This window comes from Pelophylax lessonae (genome assembly GCF_965119305.1).
Source record: "Pelophylax lessonae genome assembly, chromosome: 5".
In the NCBI taxonomy this organism is placed as follows: Eukaryota; Metazoa; Chordata; class Amphibia; order Anura; family Ranidae; genus Pelophylax; species Pelophylax lessonae.
The window spans coordinates 391,889,560-391,904,001 of NC_138772.1; the positions used below are offsets into that span (position 1 = coordinate 391,889,560).

Consider the following 14,442-nt stretch of genomic DNA (forward strand, 5'->3'; position numbering starts at 1 on the left):
ATGTTCTGCTTTGATTCATTTACGAATTGCATTGAGCTTCTTTTGCATTCACATTTTACTTGTTTCATGCATTCATACGGTACTATCAATTTACATACTATGCATTCACATCAGTCCCTGCCTTTAAGGAGCTTACAATCTAAGGTCCCCAACTCACAAATACAGACATACTATGGCCAATTCGGACAGAACCCAATTACCTACAAGCATTTCTTTGGATGTGGAAAGAACCCGGAGTATCCAGTGGAAGCCAATACAGAGTTAACATGCAAACTTCATAGAGAGAGTGTATAGGCCCAAATTCAAACCTTAGACCCCCAGTACTGCTAGGGGGGAATGTTTAGCTACAGTTCATGTTCAACTACAAGCCCAAAGTTTATTTATGCCCCTCATTGTCACCAGTGTAGTAAATATATACAGAAATGTTAAAAAGGTCTCAATTTATGTATGTGGAACTATTGTTAAAGTGTTTGTAGACCCTCTCATATATGCAGTAAGGTGAATAGCTTCAGATGATACACAGAGATTAAACAAATCCACCTACATAAGTTTTACTTGTCTATCTGCAGCCATCTCTTCTCTATATCCCTTCAAAAGTGCAGATTTGTGATAAAATCCTTATGCATCTGCGAGGATCAGAGAGGAGGTGGAGAGCTGCAGTTAGTGTGTGAGAACTGATTGGAGAAAAGGTACACACCCCCTCTACAAACTGCACAGGAATGAAGGAAGGATACAAAGCAGTGTTCTGAGTAGACAAGCTGCGGGGCTGAGCTCCCTCCCTGTCACAAATTTCTCAATTCTCATGTGTCGGGAAAACTTCTCAGAAGTGACTCATGCTGATAACAGAGGAAGAAGCACCAGAGAGAAATGACACTTAGAGCTTTGGAGAGAGACAAACACTACAGATATACATGCTTTGTTTAGATCTCATGATTGAGGTTTACAACCACTTTAAAGGCCAGTACACGCGGGCTGAATGTCGGTAGACATCAGCCAGTTTATTAAAAACTGTCCGACATTTGGCCTGTGTGCAAGGCAGCTGGTCTGACAGGAGCCGGCCGCACATGCTGGAAAACCAGCAGTCCACTGGCTCCTAAACCAATGGCTGAGAGCGCTGGCCAGAGTGTTCTGGCGGGGGGGGGGGGCTGCCCCCTTGCCAGAACACAAAAGAGCAGCAGGGGAGATCGCTGTACTAATGTTGGATCATTAGTAAAGCGGCTCTGACCGGAGCAGTCCATTTTTTTGTTGAAGGAAACGGAAAAAAAAAAAAACTAGTGGTGTGTACCAGGCTTAACTTGTTAATAGACTTGCAGCTGAGGTTTTACCGACTCCGTAAAAAAGCTGAAAGCATATCTCCAGCCAAATATTTTTCCATTTTTGGCTTTGGAGTGAGTATATGCTAAGCTGTCTGCTGTCAACAAAAAAACAGGAGGTGAGAGAATCATCCAGTGGGGAAACGTGTTCCCATGACCTTTGTCAGAGATATTTTTCCCTTACTTTGGAGAGATATCCCCACACTGTGTCCTGCAGGGAAATCTACACAATATATTACATTATATATGTAGGATTATGGTGTTTTGGCTAATAGTAGATCCAAAGCTAAAAATAAAAAAAACACGTTTTGGCTTTAGTGATGGTAAGCAAGAAACATTGCAGGAGATGCTCATGGTATAGCTTGAAATAAATATCACTGCAACACAGAGCCTGATATAAAAAAACACTTTTATTTTAGAAAATGCTGAAATATTGAAACAGATCGGAAAATAAAAGTGTCTGACTGTTTCCGCATGGCAGCCATACCATCATTATTGGCCCCCGTGGGACTCTCTAGGCAACTCCCTCACTTTTTAGTGTGACAGTCTTCGATAACATATGTATATCCAGGAGATGAAAATAACAATGTGCAGTGCAGGCAGCTGCCAGATGTAGGAGTGTGATCCTTAGCAGGTGAAACACTTGTATGGTTTTGGAATATTGGAAGTATGGTAACATTAATACATTTTTCCCTCGGACTACTGCAACTATGAGAATCGTTTCCACTCTGCCAGACCACATTGAGAATTTGTTTTGATTGACAGTCATTTATTTTCCTTTTTTATTACAAAATAGCAAAAAATCCAGCTTACGTCAAAAATGACAGAATCTGTTGGTCGTCTGTGCAGGAATTCTTTACACTTCCTAGTAACACGTTACAATTACATCTTCTGTTTCCAGTTTGCTTATACAGATGTGCGTGTGCCAAACAGGCCTGGAATAAATCCATAAATACACAGAGAAGATTTAAAGAGCTACATGCATGCACAGTTCTACCAGGAGAGACTCAGAGAAGACAGGAAGCTAAAGAACATCTTGCAGCGGCTCTGACAAAGGTCTAATCATCCTTGTCTTTAGCTCCATGTTTCAATATACGTGTAAACTCAATGTAATTGAAATTGCCCTTCTTGTCAATTGGTGCCTCTCTGAAAAGCTCGTCCACTTCTTCATCTGTAAATCGGTCACCCATTGTGGTCAGCAGTTCTCTCAGATAATCTTCTGGTATGATTCCTACAAACAGATAGGATAAACTATGAGGTGCAAAATATCAAGTAGCGGGTCTTTGACAAGGTGCTACCTTTGTTTCTGTTGGGTTTTAAATCCCATGATCACAGTCACATAAAATACGACACTAAGATTTATGGTAGAAAATCATTTGGAAGATGCCAATCATTACACCTTTCATAATTAAAGGTTGTTTAAGTCTAAATGTCCAGGAAAAAAAATTATATTACAAGTCTATTACCAAACTGCCAACCCCCTTGTGCCCAAGGCCTTTTCCAGCACTTTTTGTTGCTTTTTTTGCGTCAAGCGTTATTTACACAGCGTTTTTTTTTTTATAAACACAATAAACACAATTTAATGGAAAAAAAAAAAAGAAAGAAACACCACCACAACACTTAACCCTTTTTTAAAATAAAATATAAAAGGATATGACAAGTAAATGGATACCAAACATGACACGCTATAAAATTGCGCATGTGCAACACTGAAAACATTTTTACTATCCATAGGCGATGCTTTAACAACTTGCTGACCCCTGACGCCTTTTCACCGCAGCAGGGCGGCTCGGCTGCGTCCAGTCATGCCGTGCTCCCGCTGTGTCTAAACACCTCCCGCGATCGTCCGAAAAACCGAGAGAAGACCCGCATGCTTATGTAAACAAAGCAGGCGGATCTTCTGTCAGTGCCAGTTCACATTTGTGTGATGCGGGAACGTTGCGAATATGCAGCGTGATCCTTCATCGCATCCGCACCTCTGGCAGTTCACACTGCCATATGCGATGGAGATGCGATCAAAAAGTTAACACCCCCCAGTTGCGAATGCATATCGCAGTGCAATCTGCAAGTTCGCACAGAATCGGATCGCACTAGTGTGAACCACTATGCGATCCGATTCTGCTGCGGATAACAAAAAAGCCTCATGTGTGAGTTTAGTGCGGATGCGGTGCGAATTCAGTCATACAAAGCGTATGGCTGAAATTTGCACCACACATGAGATCGCATGTAATTTAGGAGCAGTGCATTCCGAATTACATGCGATCTCCATGCTCGCACAAATGTGAACGGGGCTCAGACAGGCAGGCACAGATCAGCAGTTTCAGCCAAGCTGAAATTGCGATCTGCCTGTGCATGTCACAAAACCCTCCCCCCACAGTCAGTAAGCATACATTTAACCCCTTTGATCACCCCCAGTATTAACCCTTTCCCTGCCAGTGTCATTTATACAGTAACAGTGCATATTATTTAGCACTGATTACTGTATTAGTGTCACTGGTCCCCATAAAGTGTCAAAAATGGCAGTTAGGGGCCCGATCTGTCCGCTGCAATGTCGCGGTCCCGCAAAAAAAAAAAAAAAAGCAGAACGCCGCCATTACCAATAAATAAAAATAAAAGTCCAAAAATCTATCCCGTAGTTTGTAAACGCTATAACTTTTGCGCAAACCAATTAAAATATGCTTTTTGGGATTTTTTTTTTTTTTTACCAAAAATATGTAGCAGAATACAAATTGGCCTAAACTGCTAAAAAAATGTAATTTTAAAAAAAAATTTTTATTGGGAATGTTTTATAGCAAAGTAAAAAAAATATGTTTTTTTTTTCTTCAAAGTTGTCGCTATTTTTTGTTTATAACGCAAAGTCTAAGAAGAAAGAAGAAAGAAGAAAGAAGAAGGGGGACAGAGAAGAAGGGGGACAGAGGTTTTAACCCGAATCTAATCAAAACTAAAAGAACAAAAAATAAACTAACATTTGGACCAGCAACCACACGAAGGGGGAGATTTACTAAATCTGGTACTGACAGAATCTGGAGCAGCTGTGCATAATGACTAGCTTCTAACTTCTGCTTGTTCAGCTAAGCTTTGACAGGAAAAACCAAGTGGCTGATTGATTACTATGCACAGCTGCACCAGATTCTATGTGCTCCAGTTTTAGTAAAACAGGAAAGTATCAGCTGGTAGTTCTTAAAGAATGATGATAACCTACATACACACTAATATATATATATATATATATATATATATATATATATATATATATATATATATATATATATATATATATATATATACACACACACACACATACATACATATAATATACATACCTACCTATCTCTATCTCTCTGTGGGTGGGAAGGAGTTAAAATGCTGATTACAATTATTTTACCCGACTGTCCTGCGGGGCAGCAGCTCCTACAGGCAAAAATCACGTACCTGTATGTCGCCTGTTATTTCTGGGTTTGGGGCCACCGGGGACCAGCTCCTGCTACAATTGGATGCAGTGGGAGCCAATCAGCGGTTCCGGTGGACCCTCTGATCGTTCAAGACAGACAGATTGGCAGACTGCCTACGTAAACAAGGCAGATCACAATTCTATGACCAGGAAAGACAGATCCTGTGTTTCTGCTAAGCAGGAACATGGGATCTCTGTCTTCCCACAGTACAAGCACTCCCCACACAGTTAAAAAGCACTCCATAGGGACACATTTAACCCTTTGATCCCCCGTTACCCCTTCCATGCCAGACAGTGCATATTTTTTTTTTTTAGCACTGATCGCTGTATTGGTGTCACTGGTCCCCAAAAAGTGTCACTTAGTGTCCGATTTGTCTGCCGCAATGTCGCAGTCCCACTTTAATTGATTGCCTCCATTACTAGTAAAATAAAATTTAGTAAAAATATCTGAGTTTGTAGATGCTACAACTTTTGTGCAAATCAATATACGTTTATTGGGATTTTTTTTTTTACTAAAAACATATAGCAAAATACATATTGGCCTGAACGGATGAAGAAATTCGTTTTTTTAAATATTTTTTACTTTCTGCTCTAAAAACTATCCAATAAAAAATGTTACACAAAAAAAAAGGGGATTTTTGACTTCGCGTAAAATCCATTTCTCTGATGTTCATTGAAGGACAGAGCTCCTATTTATGAATAATCATTCGGTTATAGTGCCCCCTACAGGAGTAGGACACTAGGCAAAAAATAATTTTGCCTATGCCCATGGGCAGTCCCAGTGGGTATACTCCCTCTCTCTGCTATAGCCACTCAGTTTTGTTACAAGCAGTGTCAAGAGAATAATAACTCCACAGAGGGGTGGGTGCTGTGTCAGTCAATGAACATCAGAGAAATGGATTTTACGGATAGTCAAAAATACCATTTTCTTTTTCGTTCATTGACGGACACAGCTCCTGGTATTCATGACCATTGGGATGTCCCAAAGCAGTGTTAAAACATGAGGGGTGGAACTGGAGCCCACCAAAAAAAAAAATAAAAAATATATTATTTATATATATATCCTCAAAAGAAGATCAGGACCTCAAACAGCAGCCTGGAAAACCTTGCGGCCAAAGGAAGCATCCAAAGATGCAAATACATCCACTTTATTTTATTGGGAATGTTTTATAGCAAAGTAAAAAAAATATGTTTTTTTTTTCTTCAAAGTTGTCGCTATTTTTTGTTTATAACGCAAAGTCTAAGAAGAAAGAAGAAGGGACAGAGAAGAAGGGGGACAGAGGTTTTAACCCGAATCTAATCAAAACTAAGAACAAAAAATAAACTAACTAACTTATAAAAGTGTGCACCAACGACCAGGTGGCCAGCTTGCAAACCTGCATCACTGACACCTGACGGAAGGCCCAGGAGGCACTAAGCGCCCTAGTAGAGTGCACCTTTACAGGGAAGGGAGAAGCCTGACCCCTGATGGAATAGGCCTGAACCACCATCTGTCTGATAATGGTTGCAAAAGGAAGCAGACAACCCTTTTTGAGGTCCGCCCATGAGCACAAAGAGTCTGACTTCCTGAAAGACTCCGTAGCCGCCAGGTACACCCTAATAGCCCAGGCCACATCCAAGGCATGCAAAGCAACATTACAGGCCCTCCCAACAGCGTGGGGTCCAGGTAGGTTTCCCAAGGTATTACCCAGATAACACCACTGTGGATGTCCTACTTCTACTGTTATAGTAGAAGGCAGTGAGGAAGACCTGGAAATTAAATGAGCAAATTAAAATAATAATAAAAAAAAAAAAATCTAAAGTGCTTGTAAAGGCTCAAGGTTTTTTACTTTCATGCATTCTATTACACCCCCCCCCCCCCATTACTTACCTCCTGAGCCGTTTTCTCCTGCTACGGTCAATCACAGCCAGTGAGCCAATAAGCAGAGGGCAGGGCCGAGTCGCACTCTGTGTGTGAATGGACACAAAGAGCAGCGGCTCAGAAGCAAGCCTAATCAGGTGCCCCCATAGCAAGCTGCTTGTTATAGAGACACTCGGAAGGAGAGAGGGGCCAGGAGCACCAGCGGGGGATCCGAGGAGAGAATAAATCGGGGCTACTTTGTACAAAACCACTGCATTAGAGCAGGTAAGCATGACATACTTGCCTTTAATATTTTAAACTGGAGCTCCACCCAAAAGGGGAAACTCTGCTGCCTCCCCCCCTCCCTTGCCACATTTGGCAACTTGTAGGGGGGGGGGAGCGGATACCTGGATTTGAAAAAAGGTACTCGCTCCCACTTCCTGAGTTCACCAGAAGTTCGGCCCTCGCTGCAGCCAGCCCACTGAGAAAGTGCAGCATCTGAGAGCTTAAGTGAGGACACTGCGGGATCCATGGACAGATAAGTACCCTAATATCTTTGTTTCAAGCATATAAAACCTCTCTATAAAGACGAAGAAGTCCATCACCTAAGGACACTAAACAAAAAAAAAAAAAAAAGAAACCTAAGAACACTTGGAGTAGGATGGGGTTATAGAAGTACGCCTAGAGGGGCTTGCCAAGCAAAAGCTGTCAAACTGCTTGAAGGTAGCAGCCTTTAAACCCAAATCTGAATATCTAGCCAGTGACTTGCACTGTACGATTAAGATTTGTAAAATAAAAAATGCCCCTCTATAAAACCACTTATATGGACAAAGCGGTACTGTGCACAGGATAAATGTAAAGTTCACTATACAATGACCAAACTAGTAATTAAGTGTAAAGCTTTCAGCTTTGTGGTGCACAAATTCAAATTGCAGAACTGTATAGTAAAACTCACCAACTCCCTCTTCATCAAAGCAAGCAAATGCATTCCTAATTACATCTTCAGGGTCTGTGCCATTCAGCTTTTCTCCAAACATTGTAAGGAACATGGTAAAATTAATAGGTCCAGGGGCTTCATTCATCATGGCTTCCAGGTATTCATCTGTTGGGTTCTTGCCTTAATTAGAGAAAGCAAAAATGTCACATGATAAACTTAAACTACTGCGCAACCAGCGCCAATTTTTCAATTTTTGCACGTTAAAATGCATATTTTAGGTCTGAAAATTAAACCCCCAAACTTTATATATTTTTTGAAAGCAAAAACCCTGAAGAATAAAATGATGGTAGTTGAAATGTATGTCACATATTAGCACACCTTTGCCAAACACAAAAGTTACAGTAAAGTATACAAAGTCGATTTGAACACAACACGCAAAATTTGACAAATTATAAAAGACAAGGTTGCAACAACTATATACCCAGCCTGTCAAGACTTAAAGTGATTGTAAAGAAAGCCGCCAAGAATGGCTTCCATTCATGACAGCTTGCTTGCTTACTACTGCGATGTTGTAATTGGCCCTCAGCCATCACCTGGCACCCTGTACCATGTGATCAGCTATTAGCCAATCACAGCATTACAATAGTAAGCAAGCGGTCATGAATGAAAGTCATGACAGTTAAAACTATTGCTTAGAACAGTGGTCATTACTGTTACAAGCAAGAACAGTGTAAAAAAACAAAAAACCTGATAGCCTCCCTCACCAGTAGTACTGGTGACACTGAACTACTCTGATAAGAGCACATCAAAAAAAAAAAAAAAAAAAAAGAAGAAGAAGAGGGGACATTTTTTTTTTTTTTTTTTTTTTAACCACACACACAGCCAGTATCCCTGACCACTGCCACACCAGTCATACATTGACCCTGAACTGCACTGGTGGCAGTATGTAAAAAAAAAAGTGGGGGGGGGGGGGGGAGTTGTGAAAAGCAAAAATTTTATTTTTCATTTTCCAAAAAAATTTTCTAAGAAATTACAACTTCAAAAAACTTGCCATGCCTCTTACTAAATGTTTTGGACTGTCCACTTTCCAAAAAGGTCATTTGGGAGGGGGGTATTAGTACTGTCCTAGCATTTTAAGGCCTCAAGAATAGAGTACATCAGGACTGATCAATTATTAAATATAAAATATACACTGATTTGGGTGTTTTTACCAAAGAAATGTAGCAAATACAATTTGGCCTAAAATTTATGAAGAAAAAAATATTTGCAAACAAATAATCTAACCGAAACAAGAGCAAAACTTTTTTTCAATATTTGTGATTTATGTTTATATAACAAAAAATAAAAAAAAACAAAATTGTGATCAAATGCTATAAGTTTCATTTGGGTACAGTGGTGTATGACAGAGCAATTACAGTGCTGAATAGCAGAAAATGCCCTGGTCATGAAGGGGCTAAAAACCTTCCGGAGCTCAAGTGGTTAAAGAACACCAAATTTAGAACAGATATCTTTATTTCAATATACTCAAATATGCCAACCACCCTAAAAACATTACCTGAGGGAGAGTATAGCACATTAAAAAGACCACTGACTTATTCCTGACAGCAGGAGGCAGTAGTAGCCCCAGAGATGAGCAACATGATGTTGCACACCACAAAATGTGTTTCAAAACGTGCGCCAAGCAAAAAGTCTTCAGAACTCAGTTTACTTAAAGTGGTTCTAAAAAGGCACAAGGTTTTTTTTTCTCTTAATGCATTAAGATAAAAAAATATTTATGTGTGCAGCACCTCCCCTCAGCATCCCTTAAATTTACCTAAGCCCCATCTCAATCCAGCGAAGTTGCACTGGAGACTCGGCTGTCTGACAGTGGTCATTTTTAAAACAGAGAGACAATCCGCAATAAAAAAAATGTGGGGTTTTAAAATTCCCAGAGGGTATCCACACTGTTTTGGCTTTAGGTACACTTTAAAGCAGAACTAAAAAAACTCTTGCTGCCAGGGGTGAGCTCTTCCCATAATCTAGAGGTTTTAGGGCACAACTATGTAGTCCTCCAGCACATAGTGGGTCTAGGATTCCCTAACCATCTTATCCCCGCCACTTATCTGTCCTTGTGTACCTGTAACCATGCAGAAGTGCGGTTACAGGCATATACCCATGTTTTCTGGCAACAGTACCCACCAAGAATTGCATAAGTAAACCTTCTAATCCATTCATAAACTACAGAAAACTGCAGAACTACAAAACATCCAGTAAGCAGTCATATCATGTAAGACAATAGCCTCAAATGCATTGGTGATCCTGTTCTTAAAGGAATCCTATACTAAGAATATGGAGGCTAGCACTGCAGATTTTACAGTCTAAAAGATTCTGGTTCCCTTCAGTCACACTGGCCCACTTACTTAAATCATAAGGATTTTGACTTTCCAAATCTCCATACAGCCAAGCAACTAATAGCTTTAGAAAAAAAAAGTGAGAAACAGGAGCTCCCATATATATGTTTTACACCATACTAAACCATGTAAACATTGGTGTTGAGATAGAGTATCAAGGAATATCTGTTCTAAAATTATAGAATGAAAACTTTAGTAGCACAGAGAAGGACAAGAAGCCCTGCCAGGCTATTCTTGCTGTCTTCGTCAGCACTGGGAAAATTCACCGTCTCCATTTGTTCTGGTCATCACTGTCCCTAGAAATGATGATGTTCCAACATATGCATCTGTGTTCCTGTGACAACTGTCAATCAGCTTCACTTTCTGTTGCACCTCCATGATCAGAAGTGAAGAGAAAAGTCTCACATTAGAGCGCAGACAGGAAAAAACAAAACAAACTGACCGTGGTTGGAACCCTTCCCTACTCAGAGGAGGTTTGGTTATACGTACATTTCACCATTCATTTCTACAGAACATCACATGACTTACCAAGGGATGCAAGCATATCATGTAAATCCTCCTTGTCAATAAAACCATCCCGGTTCTGATCAATCATGTTGAAGGCCTCCTTAAACTCCTGGATTTGGGACTGGTCAAACATAGCAAATACATTGGATGTTGCGCGCTGGGGGCGCTTCTTGGTGGTTTTGGTCTTTGCCCTTTTGCTTGACATGTTGGCGATGATGTTGGTCTAGCTGAAATAAACAAAAACGGGTTTAAGCCTATTATGTGCAGTGCTGCCCTGTTTAACTGTAATTTAGGCCAGGGCTAAACGGTATTACAAACTTGCTTTAGATTACGTCACTGTTGACAATGAAGTGCTTTGTAAGATCCGGTTTTTTACTCAGAAAACTAAAACAGAAAGAACTTTCTATGTGACTCAGCTGAAAATAGATATTCGCACTAAGCAGATGGTACTGAAACAGAAGGGCATCTTCCGAGAAATATTTAAAATACAAGGAAGTAGATTTATCAAACCAACTACCAACAGAAACATGAGCAGATCAGTCTGCATTTATTCCATTTACAAAATGATTTGTGGAAGGTTTATTGTGTATTTACAACCCCTGCTTCTGCAATCCTGGCCAGACAATGGTGAAAGACTTCCAAAGGATTGAAACAGATCTGTGACAGTTCTGCAAAGATCTGAGACTTTTTTTTTTCTTTAAACAAATCTCCTCAAAGGCAGGTTTTACATTGGGGCAGTACTAATTGTGAGCAGCAGAGAACATTAAGGGTCCTTTCAGACGGCACAAACGGATATGGATGACACTTTGGAGTGTCCGTTCCGTATGTCTATTTATCATCCTATCTGTAATGTATGTCTATGGGATTGCAGATGTCAGCGGATGACACAGCTGACCTCCATTTTTGCATCCGTTCTGTTTTTTTAAACGGAAGAAAAATAGGGTTCTCTTCAGTCTCAAAAAACGGAACTGAACGGAAAGGATGCAAATTGGATGTCAGCGGATGGTCATCCGCAATACCACTGACATGCATTATGTCTGTTTTTCATCCGCAAAGGACCCTTAGGGTCCTTTTACACGAGCGATCGGATCCTCCATGCATCCCTATGGGGTCCGCTGACACCCGCTGCCAACCGCATCCGATCCTGTCCGTGAAATACGGATGGACAACTCCCTCTCCACACACAGAGCGGAGACGGAGCCGTCACCTGCTTGCTCAGTGGGGGTCAGTGTATCGATCCCCCATTGAGAATCCCCGTTCCACCTACAGAGGACCGTGTGAAAGGAGCCTTAGGAATCAAATTGTAAAGTCAAAGTAAATCAGTCTCCGGTCCGGATGAATCCACAATTTCTGTGTTCCAGGTGCGTTCCTGCATGCGTGTTTTTGATATGTGCATCTTTTCCCCTCTTAATGCGCTTTGCCATGTTCCACACACAAAAAAAAAAAAAAGCTCTTTTGTTGACTGCACTGAAATACAATGCAGTGGTGTAAGTTAGGGCCATTGGAATCCTTGTTAAACACTGCCCATGTGTTTTGGATGCAGGGTAAAAATGCACCGGACAGCATCTGGTGTGAACCAGCTCTTAAGTCTCTCTGATTCTGTTCTGCACTGCTTTACTATGTGATAAATCTCCCTCCACAAAAGCCTAAAACTAGCAATATACTAAGCAAACTAACTTGTTAAAGAAGCCTGCAGGAAATATTTCAGCCAAAGTGTGCCTTGTATCCCATTAGTGTATGGCCAGCTTTTGCTTAGAATCAAGAAAGGAGCAAGCAAACTTACCCGACTTCTCTTCAAATGGCAATCAGAGACAGTGTTTAGAGCAGGTCTTCAAATAGGCTTTGTAATACCCCTGTCATCACCTGGCTTTAGGACACATTCCCTACACTAAATGTAACAACCAAATAAATCAAAGCTTTATTTACTAGTATGAGATCATTGTGGAAACTATGAAGAAGAGGGGGGGGGGGGTGACAGCTGAATGTGCTGCATCATTTTAGAGAAAGAAATCACAGAAGTGATCAGGGTATTATGCTTAATCAACGTACAGTATTATGAAACTGTTAAAAACAAGGACAATTCAAAGTATTAATGATCTATCCACCTTCAGGCCTAGGAAAAAAAAAAAAATGTATATATTTACAATTAAAACAAAACCCTTTAGTATCGCTATGTATTGGAAAAAAAAAAAAAAAAAAAAAAAAAAAAAAAACAATTTTAGCCCCGGTTCACACTACTGCGTGTGCAGGGTTCGCATGTCATGTCGGAGCGCACTGCTCCGACATGACATGCGATCAGCTGTGCGGTGCGAGTTTAGCCATACAGTTTCTATGGCTAAATTCGCATCGCACCCGCAGCAAACACGCACAGGAGGCATTTTTGCTGCCGCATCAGGATCGGATCGCACAGCGGTTCACACTTGTGCGATCCGATCCTGTGCGAACTGCACGATCGCACTGCGATATGCGATCAAACTGGGGGTGTCGTTAAGATTACATTGACACCCCCAGCGGATCGCATATGGCAGTGTGAACTGCCTGGGGTGCGTGTGCGATGCGGGAACAGGCTGCGAATTCGCAGCCTTCCCGCATCAGTGTGAACCGGCACTTAGTATGACAACTTCACATCTGTTTTTATTAGCTTTCTACAACAAGAGAAAGAAAATCCCTACGTTGTCGAATCAGCATGCTGCTAAACAAGAAAGCAGATATTTTTCTATTAGGGAACCCACAGACATATTCGATCCCATAACTCTGATGCCTTTCCTCAGTGACAGGTACTCTTTATGGAGTGATTGGGGGTCTAAAAGACCCCAGACCCCTCCACTTCAAAGTATTCAAAATGCGGAAATCCACATTTTTGAATACTGACACTTTTTTTTTTTTTTTTTTTTTTTAAAATCGGCGCCTTTAGCAGCCGAGTAAACCAGAAGGGACGTCGTGAATCCAGCTTTGTTCGGGACTCCAACCAGCCAGGGGACTTGCCGGCCTGTAGCTCGGACGGGAGACCCGGGCAGAGCTGCGGAAACGTCCCCTCTCGCTCGCTGGGATAACGGCCAAGTGGCTCGTGAGCCACATCAGCTGTTCTCTTGAAAGCCGACCGCCAGCCCGTTACCGGGTTGATGCCTGTAGCTTCAGGCATCATCCCGGTACAACCAGTTCTTCAAGCCAAGTACAGGTACGCCGGTTTGCGGGAAGTGGTTAACAGGAGGTATAAGTGAATGCACGCTACCTCCTAGTTCTCCTATCCCAGAAAATTGTCATGACGTTAATTTTAAAGATGAACGCCACAAAATCTGTTAAATACACAGATGAAATACATATATTGTACGAGAGCAGTTTTACCAGCCACACACAAAAAATAAAACTGTAAAATCCGTAAAAGTGACCTAACATCAAACCAACCCCCCACTGTACTTACCTCCCGCAAGCTGCTCCACCAGTCCGGGGATTTGTAATCCCTGCTGGTTTCTCTCTCCCCCCCCCCCCCCATTCAGTGCTGCCAGGACAGGCCAGGTGGATTCTAATTGCTCAGGACTGTCAAATAGCTACGACCACGCTAGATCTATTACAGACACTCGGCAGTGATCTATTATAGGCGGGTCACCGAATGCTATTCGGATAAGAATCTCATTGCATTCCAATTCAAATCACACGCAATGTCTGTGCGGTGTAATTTGGGCCATTCATTTGTATGGCTCAAATCGCACCAAATCCACACAAAAAAAAAAAGTGCAGGATGCCTTTTTTTCTCCCCCACACTGGGATTGGATCGCATGGGTGTTCACACCCATATGACTATATATTAACATTGACAATGAAGGAGAAATTGGCAGCACTTCCAGAGATAAAACCACTTTATTAAAACCTCAAAAGCAGCAATATGACATGATATGTGCTAGGTCAGCAAACAATCAATTATCAAAGTCATAAACAGTCATATCCCCCTGAAGAAGACATGTGTCCCTGTGTTGTCACGAGTAGGGGAGGGGCTAGGACGGCAG

The 14,442-nt window shown here is 41.4% G+C and overlaps 2 protein-coding genes across 3 annotated transcripts in view; both read right to left on the reverse strand.

Annotated features, from left to right (window-relative positions):
- TGIF1 (TGFB induced factor homeobox 1) overlaps positions 1-14,442 on the reverse strand; it is a 398,124-nt gene that overhangs the window by 171,282 nt on the left and 212,400 nt on the right. The gene's annotated exons all lie outside the window — the stretch shown is intronic.
- The window catches only part of LOC309557106 (myosin regulatory light chain RLC-A), a 41,698-nt gene continuing 28,968 nt past the window's right edge, over positions 1,713-14,442 (reverse strand). Inside the window, exons 2-4 of one of the 2 annotated variants that reach the window (XM_082259739.1) lie at positions 10,460-10,665; positions 7,560-7,721; positions 1,713-2,544 (exon numbers count right to left, since the gene is read on the reverse strand). In XM_082259739.1, coding sequence (XP_082115865.1) covers positions 2,372-2,544; positions 7,560-7,721; positions 10,460-10,643 — 519 coding nt within the window. In that variant the 5' untranslated portion in view covers positions 10,644-10,665 and the 3' untranslated portion in view covers positions 1,713-2,371. The remainder of the gene's footprint in view (positions 2,545-7,559; positions 7,722-10,459; positions 10,666-14,442) is intronic. The other variant, XM_082259738.1, reaches the window with a different exon arrangement.